Source organism: Heptranchias perlo, chromosome 39, assembly GCF_035084215.1.
Source record: "Heptranchias perlo isolate sHepPer1 chromosome 39, sHepPer1.hap1, whole genome shotgun sequence".
NCBI classification, from domain to species: domain Eukaryota; kingdom Metazoa; phylum Chordata; class Chondrichthyes; order Hexanchiformes; family Hexanchidae; genus Heptranchias; species Heptranchias perlo.
In genome coordinates, this window is record NC_090363.1 from 3,703,586 (window position 1) to 3,720,089 (window position 16,504).

Here is a 16,504-nt window from a genome sequence, read left to right on the forward strand (position 1 = left end):
TGGCTGGTTCTCAACCTCCACTGGATTGTCGAGAGGGGAAATGTCAATTGAGGCATGCACAGCAATGTGGGAAACAGCAGATGGTCGAATTCAAACTCTCGACTCAGACTGGGCTAAAAGCCAAAAATGAAAATCACGACCAACAGAAGTACAAATGCAGGCTCTGAAATTCCATCGGGCTGCCATCAGTCTCTCGCTTTTAGTTATTTATTCCATATTCTCTGAGGTTCCCGCTTGTCTCCTGAAGTTGTTCTTGGAGGTTAACGGTAGCCCCACGAAATGTCGGGGACACATTTTTTTCTCAAGTCAAATTTTTCATACATCAGGACTTGGATTAGGAGAATTTTTTTTTACACAGAGTGCTGTTCGGACATGAAATGCCTGACCAGAAACTGCGGAGGAAGCTTTTAAAAGGGAAGTGGATAAATATTTGAAAAAGGAAATAAATTAAAAGGGTATGGGACAGGGCAATGGAAGTAAATGGGTAACTGTTTCAGGGAGCCAGCTTGCTGTACTGAGAACATAAGAACATAAGAAATAGGAGCAGGAGTAGGCCATATGACCCCTCGTGCCTGCTCCACCATTCAATAAGATCATGGCTGATCTTTGACCTCAACTCCACTTTCCCGCCCGATCCCCACAGCCCTCTGGGGTAGAGAATTCCAAATATTCACGACCCTCTGAGTGAAGAAATTCCTCCGCATCTCAGTCCTAAATGTCCGACCCCTTATCCTGAGACTATGTCCCCTAGTTCTAGGCTCTCCAGCCAAAGGAAACAGCCTCTCAACATCTACCCTGTCAAGCCCTCTTAGAATCTTGTGTGTTTCAATGAGATCACCTCTCATTCTTCTAAACTCCAGACAATACAAGCCCATTCTACTCAATCTCTCCTCATAGAATAACCTCTCATCCCAGGAATTAATCTAGTGAACCTTCGTTGCACCGCCTCCAAGGCAAGTATATCCTTCCTTAAGTAAGGAGACCGAAATTGCACACAGTACTCCAGGTGTGGTCTCAACAAAGCCCTGTACAATTGCAGCAAAATTTCCTTACTCTTGTACTCCAACCCTCTTGCAATAGAGACCAAAATAACATTTGCCTTCATAATTGCTTGCTGTACCTGCATGTTAACTTTCTGTGTTTCGTGTACAAGGACACCCAAATCCCTCTGAACACCAATATTTAATAGTTTCTCACCATTTAAAAAATATTTTGTTTTTCTATTTTTCCTACCAAAGTGAATAACCTCACGTTTCCCACATTATACCCCATCTGCCACCTTCTTGCCCACTCACTTAACCTGTCTATATCCCTTTGCAGACTCTTTGCATCCTCCTCACAGCTTACTATCATCAGCAAACTTGGATACATTACACTCGGTCCCTTCATCTAAGTCTGAGAGGTTATACTTATCAAGAAAAATTGAACAGGTTAGGGCTCTTTTCTCTAGAAAAGAGATGACTGAGGGGTGACCTGATAGAGGTTTTTGAGCTTATAAAAGGGTTTGATCAGGTAGACGTAGAGAAGATGTTTCCACTTGTGGGGGAGACCAGATCTAGGGGCCATAAATATAAGATAGTCACTAATAAATCCAATCGGGAATTCAGGAGAAACTTCTTTACCCAGAGAGTGGTGAGAATGTGGAACTCGCTATCACAAGGAGTAGTTAAGGTGAATAGTATAGATGCATTTAAGGGGAATCTAGATAAACATGAGGGAGAAATGAATAGAAGGTTATGCTGATAAGGTTAGCTGATGAGGGGAGGGAGGAGGCTCGTGTGGAGCATAAACATCGACATGGATCTACAAGGCCGAATGGCCTGTTTCTGCGCTGTACATTCTATGTAATTCTAAATAATTCTATAATCTCTACCTTGTACATTGGTTTGCACGTCTTTGATAATGTTTACAATTTCAATTGAGCCCAAATGATGCAATCTCAACAAAAGCTACAACTTGCATTTATATATATTTATACATATTGCCTTTTACATAGAAAAATGTCCCAAGACGCTTCACAGAGGCGCAAGGAAAAAATGGGCACCAAGCCAAAGAAATAGACATTAGGAGGGGTGACAGAAAGCTTGGTCAACGAGGTGGGTTTTAAGGAGGATTTTAAAGGAGGAAAGGGAGGTAGAGAGATGGAGAAGACTGTGAGGTGCCTCTCATTTTAATGATGTAACATCCAATGGTAGTCAGACAATCATTTCTGTAGAGAGTGACCTGACCTGGGCATTCTGTGGATTCAGTGATTGGTGGTGATATCTACCAGCCAAGTCCCCATTCACTGCCCTCCATTAGTGTTACATCTCAATAACAAAAGCTAGCATCTAGTTTTTATTTTCGAAATGAAAAAGTAAAATTGAGTCCCGAGTCATACAGGTTCAATCCCTGGTCTGTGTTAACTTGGCTCGGTTACTGGTAGGGGGGGTCCGATCAGTTCCTTAAGGACCTCTGGGCCAGGGAAGGAGAGAATTTGCTACTGATCCAATTTCCAACTGTTATATGAATGACACTTCCTGGAAAATAAGTGGGTGTGTCAGCGTCAGGGGGAAGCAGGATCGAGCTCGGCTGTGATATTGCCACAGACGGGCAGACCATTGACTCTTACCGTCTAGGCTCAAGTGATGAACAACCACTTGGGTGAGATACAGAAGGGTGGCCAGCACCCATGGAACAGCACCCCAACATGGGTAGGCACCTTGAGGTGGGGGGGGGGGGAAGGGGGTAAATTGAACTGGTGACGTTATAAAGATTACACAACTAAGGGGGTATGCTGCATTTAATATTATAGCACTTGAGGCACTTCCAGTGGATAATTCCTGTAACCTGGTACCGGCACGTCAGGCACAAGTAAGACCTAAGTTGGGACCTGTCTTCAATCAAATGCCCAATTTCTCATGCATTAACTTTATAGAGAAAACCGAGAGGTTTCCTTGGACCTCTGAGAGTAATTGGCCACTGTAGACAACTGCCAGCTCCCAACTCATAAACGTACGCAAAGAAAAGTGAGAAAAGACCATTGGGCCCATCAATGCTCATTCTATCCACTCGATGGTACAACCTTGTGCACTGCCCTTGGCTCGGTGGGTAGCACTCTATCTCGCCTCGGAGTTAAAAGGTTGTGGGTTCAAGGCCCACTCCAGAGACTTGAGCACAAAATCCAGGCTGACGCTCCCAGTGTAGTACCGAGGGAGTGCTGCACTGTCGGAGGTCCGTCTTTCAGATGAGACATTAAACTGAGGCCCTGTCTGCCCTCTCGGGTGGACGTAATAGATCCCACAGCACTATTTTGAAGAAGAGCAGGGGAGTTCTCCCCAGTATCCTGGCCAATATTTATCCCTCAACCAACATCACTAAAAACAGATTATCTGGTCTTTTATCTCATTGCTGAGGGACCTTGCTGTGCACAAATTGGCTGCCGCATTTCCTACATTACAACAGTGACTACACTTCAAAAAGTATTTAATTGGCTTTGGTTATGCACTTTGGCAGGAAAAATCAGAGAGCAAGTTATTATCTTAATGGCGAGAAACTGGAAAGTACTGCAGTACAAAGGGATCTGGGGGTCCGAGTGCAAGAAAATCAAAAAGTTAGTATGCAGGTGCAGCAGGTGATCAAGAAGGCCAATGGAATGTTGGCTTTTATTGCTAGGGGGACAGAATATAAAAACAGGGAGGTATTGCTGCAGTTATATAAGGTATTGGTGAGACCGCACCTGGAATACTGCATACAGTTTTGGTGTCCATACTTAAGAAAAGACATACTTGCTCTCGAGGCAGTACAAAGAAGGTTCACTCGGTTAATCCCAGGGATGAGGGGCTGGACATATGAGGAGAGGTTGAGTAGATTGGGACTCTACTCATTGGAGTTCAGAAGAATGAGAGGCGATCTTATTGAAACATCTAAGATTGTGAAGGGGCTTGATCGGGTGGATGCGGTAAGGATGTTCCCAAGGATGGGTGAAACTAGAACGAGGGGGCATAATCTTAGAATAAGGGGCTTCTCTTTCAAAACTGAGATGAGGAGAAACTTCTTCACTCAGAGGGTAGTAGGTCTGTGGAATTTGCTGCCCCAGGAAGCTGTGGAAGCTACATCATTAAATAAATTTAAAACAGAAATAGACAGTTTCCTAGAAATAAAGGGAATTAGGGGTTACGGGGAGCGGGCAGGAAATTGGACATGAATTTAGATTTGAGGTTAGGATCAGATCAGCCATGATCTTATTGAATGGCGGAGCAGGCTCGAGGGGCCGATTGGCCTACTCCTGCTCCTATTTCTTATGTTCTTATGTTCTTAAAGCGCTTTGGGATGTTCTGAGGTCGTGAAAGGCGCTATAGAAATGCAAGTCTTTTACATTTGCCGTCTCCAAACACGATTCATGCTAACTACGTAGGAGAAAAAAATTACAGGAAGGAAAAAAAAACTGTGACCAACTTCAGGAAAAACTATGAGAATATCCTTCCCCACTCTAAGGCAATCAAGTAAGCTCCTAAAGTCCATGGTTACCAATGTCACATTGGTTGACAAAATCATACAAACCACACAATCTGATCACTACATGTCCTCTCAGGGACGACTCCTTAAAAGGACTGAAACATACCCATACTTGGCCGGAATTTAAACTAATCAATTCTAAATTAATCAACCAGCTCTCTAAGGTCCTGAAACACCTCAGGTGGGATTGCCCACGGCCCCTCGCCACCACTGATGCCTTGCATGCACTGGATAGCTTATCGGAAAATCATGGGATGTCTGAGCTGCGATTTTCTGTCCAAGGACATTAACGGATGGAAAATCTTTGAGCAACCAGCCTGCGATTTTCCATTACGCCATCTGTTGTGTGTGGAGCACCTGGCGTGGACCCTCGGGAATGTTGCACCTCTCCGCAAAGTCTCAACACTAATGCCTGGTTCGTGGCCATTGGTTCTCTTACCTTGACCAGAGATTTGTAAATCTGCTTCAGATCCAGCTGGTGCAGGTTGCCAATTATTGGGAGGGGTATAGGTCCGGGGGGGTAGTTGGACCGAGGGCTGCTTCTAGACCCAGCGATGAAGTAAATCAGGAAAATCACAATTAGACAAGAAACCAGTAATGGCGTGGTGAGACTGAAGGGAAACAAGTTGAACAGAGCCATTGCGGGCGGATGTATCGGTGAAAGCAAATCGCTCCGTTACTTTCTGGTATCTTCCCTGTGTACAGATGTCAAGCTCTGTTGACTTTACGCAAGAGCTTGACGCTCATACTTTGCCTGACTGGGTGAAGCCTGTGTCTCACCTGACGAAGGAGAAAGCCTCCGAAAGCTTGTGATTTTCAAATAAAACCTGGTGTTGTGCAAGTCCTTACAAGCTTAACTTGTATTTGGACAGCCCAGAATCACATCCCTTTGCCTTTTCGAAACTATCCAAGCAGGTTCATTGGACTTTTGACTCCACAGTGATTCACCTTCAAAGACCCCCAAATGGTCTGCAGTCCACCTCATAGCAACCAGGAGAAATCGATTGGTCGGTCATACAATTGTGTAAAGCCCTTTGAGCTCAATAAACAGAACAGCAGGGAAACAAGGCTACGATTAAATCATTGATGTGGAGATGCCGGTGATGGACTGGGGTGGACAAATGTAAGGACTTGCACAACACCAGGTTATAGTCCAACAGTTTTATTTTAAATCACAAGCTTTCCTCCTTCGTCACTCACCTGACGAAGGAGGTAAGCTCCGAAAGCTTGTGATTTAAAATAAAACTGTTGGACTATAACCTGGTGTTGTGCAAGTCCTTACATTAAATCATTAACACCGTATTTTGCTGACACAGAAGCCCAGGCATGACTGATTCTGGTATCACTAGACAACTCTCAACCTCTTTGCATGATATTCCTTTGTCCTCTATTTGGGCGGAGGTGTTAACCCATCTGCAATAAACAGGTTAATGCCTGAATTAAAATGGATGAGAGAGAGAGGAATATCACCCAAAGGCGTTATGCTCTCACCCGCTGATATCAGCAACATTCGTCCTCAGGCTGGAGAGTCTGCTTTCTAACGAGGACTCTACATTCGCACAGTTTAGAGATCATTTTACGGGTCCACGCTGGCGGTGGGTGAGACTTCCCCAACCACCACTCCCCCCCTCTCCTCCCCCAACTCTTCTCACCTCCCTACTCCTCTCCCCCCACCTCCCGCTCTTCCCCCATCTCCTCTCCCCCCTCAACTCCTCTCCCCCCACCTCCCACTCCTCCTCTTTCCTCCCCCTCCTCTCCTCCCACCTCCCGCTCCTCCTCTTTCCTCCCCCTCCTCTCCTCCCACCTCTCCTTCCCCCCCCCACCCCACCCTCCAGACAGCACAAGTCAGAAGTTCAGGTATGCACTGCCTATGCTTTTGTGACCATTCGTTTTAAAGGTTTGGGTAGATATCAGCCATGGCTCAGTGGGCAGCTCTCTCTCACCTCTGAGTCGGAAGGTCGTGGGTTCAAGTCCCACTCGAGACACTTAAGCACAAAATCCAGGCTGATACTTGAAGTGCAGTACTGAGGGAGTGCTGCACTGTCAGAGGTGTTGTCTTTCGGAAGAGATGTTAAACCGAAGCCCCGTCTGCCCTCTCGGGTGGACGTAAAATATCCCATAGTGCTATTTCGAAGAAGGGCAAGGGGAATTCTCCCCAGTGTCCTGGCCAATATTTATCCCACAACCAACATCCTTAAAACAGATTATCTGGTCATTACCTCATTGTGGGATCTTGCTGTGCGCAGATTGGTTTCCTATATTACAACAGTGACTTCACTTCAAAAAGTACTTCATTGGTTGTAAAGCACTTTGGGACATCCTGAGATCGTGTAGGACTGTATATAAAAGCAAGTCTTTCCTTCTTATTTCTTTTTACTCCCAGGCTTCTGACTGGGGAGGTCAGCTTGGGAGGTTCCCCATTAAGCAGATCAGACTCATCAAATAACCCTCGTCTTTTACACAATTTGCTACTGTTTATGAAAATGCTGTCGTTCCATTTTATATATTAGTGGTGTAATGACGTGTAGCAGGGTATTAAATGTGTTTGTAAAGATTTCCTTTTAGAGAAATACCAAACAGAGGGAATCTTCCCGAATACATGCATTTATCTATAGGGATCAGTGGAATATGTCAGACGCCCATAGTACCATAGTAAACACTGCCATCGATCGCAATCTCAATTTACTTATAGCGCGGTACTAATTAACCACTCTCCCAAACAGAAATGTTTCCGTTTATTTACTCTGAGGCCAAATGAAAATGCAGTACAAACATAAAGATTAGCAACACAAATGTTAACTGTGTTTCGTAATGAATTTCCCTGATAACGTTCCCTTGTAGGTCTCATTGAGACAGCCAGTACATGGAAGCTTCCAATTCTGTTGAGGTGCACGATGCATTTGCAGAAGATCTAAGCAAAACAAATTTGGTGATGTCTCTCTACACTTCTCTCGGATGCCGTGTCCTGCAGTCGATTCTCTGTTGAACTATACATTAGCAGCAATTGTCACGTCCGGTTAAAGCCTGACTCCAGAGGCTTGAGCACAAAATCCAGGCTGACGCTCTCAGTGTGGTACTGAAGGAGTGCTGCACTGTCGGAGGTGCCGTCTATCGGAAGACGCATTAAATCAAGGCCCCATCTGCCTTCTCAGATGGACGTAAAAGATTCCGTGGCACCAATTCGAAGAAGAGCAGGGGAGTTCTCCTCAGTGTCCTGGGCCAATATTCGTCCCTCAATCAACATCACTAAAAACAGATTATCTGGCCATTATCTCATTGCTGTTTTTGGGATCTTGCTGTGCGCAAATTGTCTGCCGCGTTTCCCTACATTACAACAGTGACTACACTTGGAAAGTATTTAATTGGCTATAAAGCACTTTGGGACTTTGGGGCGCCCTGAGATCGTGAAAGGTGCTATATAAATGCAAGTTCTTTCTTTCTGTGAGCTCTGAAACTGGTTTGTGTCAGTGCCACATCAGGACATGGTGCAAAGGCTCAGAAACAGCACACTCGAGGTCATGGCCATTTCTGTTACTGCTTCACTGGACAAATGTAAAACAGTAATACCAGTTGCCAGCGATGGTGGAACAAAGTCTGCCTTTCTGTCAGTGAACTTGGGTGACATTTTATTTGTCACTTTCCAGAAACAAATCCTCTCAGAATTCGAGTCTGATGCTTGAGGATCTACTCACTGCACGGCTGGGAGTCTAGTCAAGGCCAATCAGAAATACCAGCCAATAGCACAGAACAGGACTTGGAGAAATCATTGAGACTTTAAGAGGTAGTTTTTTTTTTCCTCTTCAGAAGCAGGGAGTAGGAGCTCCGTGAGGTGGAAGCCTTTAGCCTAAAATCAGGCACAAGTCGCTCATGATTTCCTGTCTATTCAATTCAGCTTGCACCAAATTTTGCAATAAAGGTTTCCATCCCCAAACACTTAGACCCCGGGCCGAGGAGGAAAATCTACAGTTCAAAGTGTCACCATTAAGCCAACTGAACTGCTGAGACATTTTGAGGGGAAGTGGTCAACCCATGAACTGCTGTAGGAATTATAATTGGCAAGAAATTAATTAAAGTGTCTGCCACCCTCTGACTTCCAATGTAGCTGGTAAAAGATCTATTAAAGAAAGACTTGCATTTCTATAGCGCCTTTCATGGCCTCAGGATGTTCCAAAGCACTTTACAGCCAATGAAGTACTTTTGAAGTGTAGTCACTGTTGTAATGCAGGAAACGCGGCAGCCAATTTGCGCACAGCAAGATCCCACAAACAGCAATGTGACAATGAGCAGATCATCTGTTTTCAATGATGTTGGTTGAGGGATAAATATTGGCCCAGGACACCAGGGAGAACTCCCATGCTCTTCTTTGAAGTAGTGCCATGGGATCCGTTACGTCCACCTGAGCAGGCAGACGGGGCCTCGGTTTAATTCCCCCAATACTGGCACTGGGAGTGTCAGCCTGGATTTTGTGCTCAACTCTCTGGAGTGGGGACTTGAACCCAAGGCCTTCTGACTCAGAGTCTGACAGTGCCACCCACTGAGCCACAGCTAACACCGTGAATATTTAAATATGGTATTCTGTGCCCTACCAAACCTGTTCATGCTGCTACGTTTTTCTGTCAACCTACAGGAGATAATGACTTTGGTGCTCAGAAAGGTGCTGACAGATACTGGGCCCATTGACCGAAACTTATAACAAACTACACCAGAGATTTCCTTGTGCCACTCTGGGGAAATGTTGTCCATTTGCACCATTTGTGCAATCTACTCACACCAGATTCACTACAGGTCCAATATCTCATTGTTTCAGCTAAGTCAGCCCTGTTTCTAAGCTGAGTATCGGAGAGTTGGCTCAAACTGGTTCTAGCCAATTGTGTTCAATTACTACAAGATGATATCTGTACATAGTAATCCAAATTATAGTACGACAGGAACTTGCATTTATATATATTTCCTTTAATGTAGTAAAACATCCCAAGGTGCTTCACAGGAGCATAATCAAACAAAAATTGACACCGAGCGAAAGACGGAGATATTAGGACGGGTAGAAATCTTGGTCAAAAAGGTAGTGTCTTAAAGGAGGCGAGAGGGGTGGAGAGGCGGAGAGGTTTAGGGAGGGAATGCCAAAGCTTGTGGCCCAGATGGCTGAAGGCATGGCCGCCAATGGTGGGGCAAAGGAAATCGGGGATGCACAAGAGGCCAGAATCGGAGGAACGCAGAGTTCTTGGAGGGTTGGAGGAGGTTACAGAGATGGGGAGGGGCGAGGCCATGGAGGGGTATGGACACAAGGATGAGAGTTTTAAACTCGAGGCGTGGCCGGACCGGGAGCCAATGTTGGTCAGCGAGCATAGGGGTGAACAGGACTTGGTGTGAGTTAGGTTACGGGCAGCAGAGTTTAGGATGAACTGAAGTTGAAGGAGGGTGGAGTGGCGTGTCTCTGAATTGGGATTTTCAGAATTGAGTTGGTGCCTTGTGCAAACGTAGCAGGTGCTTAATCATCGTGTCTTTAATGGAGATGTACTCCAGATTAAGCCTTCATGTTGGGCAGAGATTTGCAAGAGGTGTAGATCATAACTGCTGCTTGCAACACACTTCTAAGGCAATCTAGGTCATTTAGCTATCTCTGACCTTTAACCTTGGCTAAAGGCATTTTATCAGGTTCTGACGGATCTACATTACCATGGCAACAACATTCCCACGTTGCACTCACCCCCCCACTGTAACGCAGAAGTGACATGGAGGACCATTTACACTGTGAATCGGTCAACATCCGTCACTATAGCAACAACATTCCCAAATCCCACTCACGTGTTGCTCTGTTGAGCGGCTGCACAGCCAGTGATCACATTGCTATCCTAAAACGGCCTCTGTCGCTAAGGAAACGACAGTTCCATGTCTCACTCCCACCCCTGTTCTGTTTGTTAACAGCTGGCTACAGATGTGTGGAGCTCCCTCTGTTGACCGCAGTGTAAACAAAAAGGCCCAGGTTCCAGGAACCAATGGTGGCTTCGTTGATCCATGAATACGTGCGTCTGTGATTCCTGTGTCAGGACTGAGGAGCAGATTTTAGTGATGGAAACGCAGGAGGTGGGCCCTCGTGTTTGCTCCTTCCACCTAAAAGTGCAGTCCAGCGCACCTGCAAAGACTGGCCCCCCACTGTCTGAGTGTGAAGTGGGAAAGTGGTACAGAGGCACCCTTCTTCCGAAACAATGTCAGCCATTAGTCTAAAAAGAAAGAACTTGCATTTATATAGCGCCTTTCACGACCTCAGGACATCCCAAAGGCTACTCGCTACTGGCCAAGGCGAATTTGTACTCCTATTAATGGAAGAGGGCGATCCACAGAGATCAATCTCCCGAGATCGGAACAGAAGAAACGGCAATGTAAGAAATGGAAATGAAAATTGGCCGGTTTCTATAATGGCCGTTCGAGCCGCGACGCCAGTTTGACGCCGTGCTGGAGAGTTGAAAATCTAACCCCCAGGTTTCCTTAGTTCTTGAATTAGTCGATCTGTGTCCTAGGAACATAGGAACAGGAGAAAGCCATTCAGCCCCTCGTGCCTGCTCTGCCATTTGATAAGATCATGGCTGATTTGTGATCTAACTCCATATACCTGCCTTTGGCCCATATCCCTTAATACCTGGGTGAAGCTTCCTCACCCTCCTGGCTGGAGTGGGAGAAATGAGCCAGAGTGAGTTCCAAAAGAAAGAGAAATGGGAAGCCAAAACCCTCCCCCCAACTAAATAACGGCAGCGTGAATTTATATAGCGCCTTTAACACAGTAAAACGTCTCAAGGCACTTCATAGGAGCGATTATCAAACAAAATTTGACACCGAGCCACCTAAGAAGATATTTGGACAGGCAGCCAAACGCTTGGTCAAAAAGCTGGGTTTTAAGGAGCATCTTAGAGGGGAGAGAGGTAGAGAGGCGGAGAGGTTTAGGGAGGGAATTCCAGAGCTTAGGGCCCAGTCAGCTGAAGGCACGGCCGCCAATGGTGGGGCGAAGGAAATCGGGGAAGTGCAAGAGGCCAGAATTGGAGGTTACAAAGATAGGGAGGGGAGAGGCCATGGTGGGGAGGGGGGGGGGGTGGATTTGAAAACAAGGATGAGGCGTTTAAATTAAATGTGAAGATTTGCATCATATTAAATGTTCCCCACTGTTTGTGATTCTTTTGGCCAGGTGTTAATTAACCAGGAGGCCAATCTCACCAGATGGAACATTTATCAGCTACTTGATATCCCAGCAGTCCAAAACAATTACTACATATTGCAAATCTTAAAAGGATGTCTTCAGGTTCTGAGACAAGGACAATATTTGACACGAGAGTAGAAACTTGCTGCTGTGACCATCTGTCTTTGTATTCAGATTAATAGCACAGCCTTCTCTTTCTAATCAAAGCACGGGGTTAAACACAAAGCATTATTACTTTCAGTCACCCATTCTCAATTATGTTTAACCTTTTCCTATCACAGGGGAGTGTTAAGCCTCTTACCCTGAGTCTTGTCATTTACAATTCATCACACAACAGCCTGTTCCCAGCAAGGGGGGGTTAACCCTTTCACCCCCCCCGACTCTTCTCATTTACAGTTCGTCGCTGGTTAGCCTGTTTCCAGCAAGGGGGGATTAACCCTTTCACCCCCCGACTCTTCTCATTTACAGTTAGTCGCTGGTTAGCCTGTTTCCAGAAAGGGGGGATTAACCCTTTCACCCCCCCGACTCTTCTCATTTACAGTTAGTCGCTGGTTAGCCTGTTTCCAGCAAGGGAGGATTAACCCTTTCACCCCCCCGACTCTTCTCATTTACAGTTAGTCGCTGGTTAGCCTGTTTCCAGCAAGGAGTGGTTAACTCTTTCACCCCCCGACTCTTCTCATTTACAGTTAGTCGCTGGTTAGCCTGTTCCCAGGTGATTCATTTGATCCCTGGGGAAAGCTAGTGCAAGAATTAGGAAACAATTTAGAAAGTGTAACAGCACCATTTACTGATGACAACCTGTATAGCAGCATCAAAAGTTCTCAGTTTTAAGGTAAAACAAAAGCATTGGGGTAGAAATTTCTAAATTTGTGACAGCAATAGATAAACATTTAACCTGTTCATAAAACATTCCCCTGTCTGTTATTTTAACAGAGGTGTTAACCTGTTTATTTTAAAATAGAAAATACAAGGACATAGTACGTTTCACGTTTTTAGGACATCCAAAATGCTTCACAGCCAATTAAGTACTTTTAAAGTGTAGTCACTCCGTGTAAGGAAACTGTGCACAGCAAGATCCCACGAACAGCAATGAGATGAATGGCCAGGAAATCTGTTTTTAGTGGCTCTGGTTGAAGGATAAATGGCGGCCGGGACACCCTGCTCTTCTTCGAATAGTGTCGTGGGATCTTTTACATCCATCTGAGAGGGCAGATGGGGCCTCAGTTCAACGTCTCATCTGAAAGACGGCACCTCCGACAGTGCAGCACCCCTTCGGCACTGTGCTGGGAGTGTCAGCCTAGATTATATGCTCAAGTCTCTGGAGTGGGGCTTGAACCCTTGACCGAAAATGCTACCCCCTGAGCCAGAGACAAAAGAATGTCATAGAAGTGTATTAATTGTTTGTTCAATAACAGAGTTAACAATAATTTCTATTCTACTGTCTTCTAAAGGAGTGGTTTGCTTTAATTTTGGCCCAACTAAGGCTTTTTCCAAACAATAGGTATTGCTGCTACAGAATGTATGCTAGTTACATAAATAATGGTATTATTTACGGGTTCGGTAATGGACTAGGCTTGGATTAATAATCCAGATAATGTGAGTTCAAATCCCACCCAAGGCAGTTTGACAATGTGAATTCAGTTTTAAAAAATTCAGAAATAAAAAGCTGGTATCAGTAAAAGTGACCACGAAACTGTCAGATTTAGTAAAAACCCAATTGGATCGCCAATGTCCTTTCGGGAAGGGAAAATGTCGTCCGTACCCGGTCTGAGCCTGTATGTGACTCCAGTCCCACATCCCAATGTGGTTGACACTTGACTGCTCTCTAAAGTGGCCTAGCAAGGTTGTATCAAAAAACCTGCCACCAGAGGTTGAAGAAGGAGGCCCACCACCAGCTTCTCAGGGAAACTCGAAGATGGGCAGCGAATGCCGGCCTTGCTACCGATGCCCACATTCCGGGAATGAATAAATTAAATGTTAAAGCCGTGCATGGAGACACAGCACATTGGTGATCCACTAAATGAGCCTGAGAGCAGAAGACAAGGTCTGTGCCCACTACCGCAAGTTCTGTGCCTTAATTCCCCCACCCTCCAATCCCCGCATCTGAACCAAGCCTTCGCGACAAGTCACTCCAGTCTACTTTCGCACACCCTGGTTACAGGAATACCGCTGGCTAGAAGGTCTGGGAATTAGTCATGCCACAGATCGGGGGAGCATTGCGGGCGTAGTGTGATTACATCTTGTGTTAAAAGTCTACTTTTGGGTTGCTGGTTTTTGTTTTTAAAAAAAAGCCCTAGAGCTGGCCTGAGTGACCCATTTGTGGTCCTTCTAGGCATTAATGCACCTGTATTAGTGCATACCACACATGAATAGACCACCTTGCACCCAGGTGAAACAGATTTAGGTGATCATGCACAAGTTAACATGTCGCACAGCTTTTCCTTTTGAAGCAGTTTCCTAGGTTACAACAGTGACTACACTTCAGAAAAGTTCCTCATTGGTTGCAAAGTGCTTTGGGACGTCCTGACGCAGTGAAAGACACTATAGAAATGCAAGTCTTTCTTTTAACGTGCTCCTCCAGTATTATTACAGTGGGGAAAATATCTCAGCGTCAGTTTTAGATTAGTAGAATGTGATAAAAGGGACTCGGACCACTGCTCGTGTGAAGGAGAAACACCAGCAGGGAGAGGTTGGGCTCAATTTCCTGTTTCCACGTTGCAAAGAAAAGAAGTTAAATTTTTATAGAACCTTTCACAACCTGAGGACGTCCCAAAGCACTTTAAAGCCAATGAATTCCTTTGAAGTGTAGTCACTGTTATAATGTAGGAAGCGCGGCAGCCAATTTGCGCACAGCAAGATCCCACAAAAAGCAATGTAATAATGTCCAGATAATCTGTTTTTTAGTGTTGTTGTTTGAGGGATAAATATTGGTCGCAGACACCGGGGAGAACTCCTGTGCTCTTATCAAGATAGTGCCTTGGGATCCACCCGAGAAGGCAAACAGGGCCTCGGTTTAACATCTCATCCAAAAGACACCACCTCTAACAGTGCAGCACTCCCTCAGTACTGCACTGGGAATGTCAATCTGGATCTTTTGTGTTGCAGTCTCTGGTGTGGGACTGTGAACCTATGACCTTCTGTCTCAGAAGGTGAGTGTGCTGTCCACTGAGCTACAGCTGACACCTGCAATTTCTATGTACTCCTAGGTAGGATGTAAATTCGTTCCCCTCCACTTCTTTGTGTGGTGAAGTCCAAACATCAGCTTGGCTGCTAGAGAGGCGGCATTCCGTTAGGGAGGGCTGGGCAATGTCCTTGTTGGAGGGGAGAGAAAATCAGAAAGCAAGTCAACCCCTCTTGGGAGCTTCACTAAGCAGAGAAGTAAATCTGTGCAAAATGTAGGGGTAGAAATAAGCACAGTCCAAAGGGCCTGAGACAGCAAATTCACACAGTGCAAAAATAGTGGGCCAGAGCTTGGCACCATCGTGTGGTCATTAAATGTACTGGCTCAAAATCAGCATTAAAAAAAAACTGCTCATACAGCACCAGTGTGTTGGAGCAAGCAGCTTTTAAATTTAACTTTTAGCGTCACTATACTGGAATGAGGAAAGGACTTATAATCCTTCTGCCTCGTTCTTTGCCACAATAACATTATGAACAGTTGCCAAAGTGACATCTTTGCGTTGCATGTTTACTAACGGAGAAATAAAGTCTTGGGTTTCCCTGATGCCTGGGGGGTAAACACAGCACCTGGTATTGAGCAGGAAGACCCCTCACCAAGCTTTCAATGCACCAATCAAACACGAACTTTGACACCAATTGATAATCTGATAGGCAGTAAATGGAAACAGGTAAAGCCGGTGAACTGGAGCAAGCTCCAGCAGCCCTGGACCAGGCCTCACCAGCACAGTGTTCCAATAGAGGGTCCCCATCCCAAGCACCAACCCCTTGTTTAACCCACTCCCACATTCCACTTTACAAGTCATTCTGCTTCCTCTCTCCTGTAAGTATTGTCCCCATTGTTTTTATTTTTCAAATTAAAAAGTCTCATCCTTGTTTTCAAATCCCTCCATGGCCTCGCCCCTCCCCTATCTCTGTAACCTCCCCCAGCCCTACGACCCTCTGAGATTTCTGCGCCCCTCGGGGATGTGCCTCTTGCGCATCCCCGATTTTCATCGCTCCACCATTGGTAGCTATGCCTTCAGCCTGCAGTTATTTTGATCTGAAGTTATTAAACTTCAGATCATAACCAGTGCTCCTATTTTTTCAGACAGCAGGTGCTGCTAATGGTTCTGCTGTTGCCATTTACAGCTCCTCTGGACACATCTTTTGTTTGTCCCATTCCCACCCTCCTCGCCTTGCACCTTTACCCCTTTTGTCATTTAATCACACCTGCCCTCCACCCTATCACAGACCTTTCCGTATGTTCTTTCCTCCCCTTCCTTCCCCCTCCTCTGTACTTGCTTAAAAACTGTTCAATCTTCAACTTCTTCCAGTTCTGATGAAAGGATCATCGACCTGAAACGTTAACTGTTTCCTTCTCTACAGATGCTGCCTGACTTGCTGGGTATGTCCAACATTTTGTATTTTTATTTCTAATTTTTGTCTGATTACGCTCCTGTGAAGCGCCTTGGGACGTGTAACTGAGTTAAAGGTGCTACAGAAATGCAAGTTGTCGTTGTCCCTTTTTAAATAATGATCACCTGTAACTTTTTTCAGTTCTTTTGAAAGGTTATATACCCAAAAGGTTAACTGGTCTGCTCTCCCCATAAAATGCAGACTGATTTGCTGATTCTTTGCAGCATTTTCTGTAGATTTTTT

The 16,504-nt window shown here is 45.4% G+C and overlaps 1 protein-coding gene across 3 annotated transcripts in view; it reads right to left on the reverse strand.

Moving 5' to 3' along the window:
- Positions 1 to 16,504, reverse strand: part of LOC137305096 (cytochrome P450 2K1-like) — a 46,825-nt gene that overhangs the window by 20,002 nt on the left and 10,319 nt on the right. Inside the window, exon 1 of one of the 3 annotated variants that reach the window (XM_067973876.1) lies at positions 4,937 to 5,599. The exons of 1 other annotated variant lie outside the window; for it this stretch is intronic. In XM_067973876.1, the coding sequence (XP_067829977.1) occupies positions 4,937 to 5,137 (201 nt within the window). In that variant the 5' untranslated portion in view covers positions 5,138 to 5,599. Of the gene's footprint in view, positions 1 to 4,936; positions 5,600 to 16,504 lie in introns of those variants that run through there. One more of the 3 variants, XM_067973878.1, reaches the window with a different exon arrangement.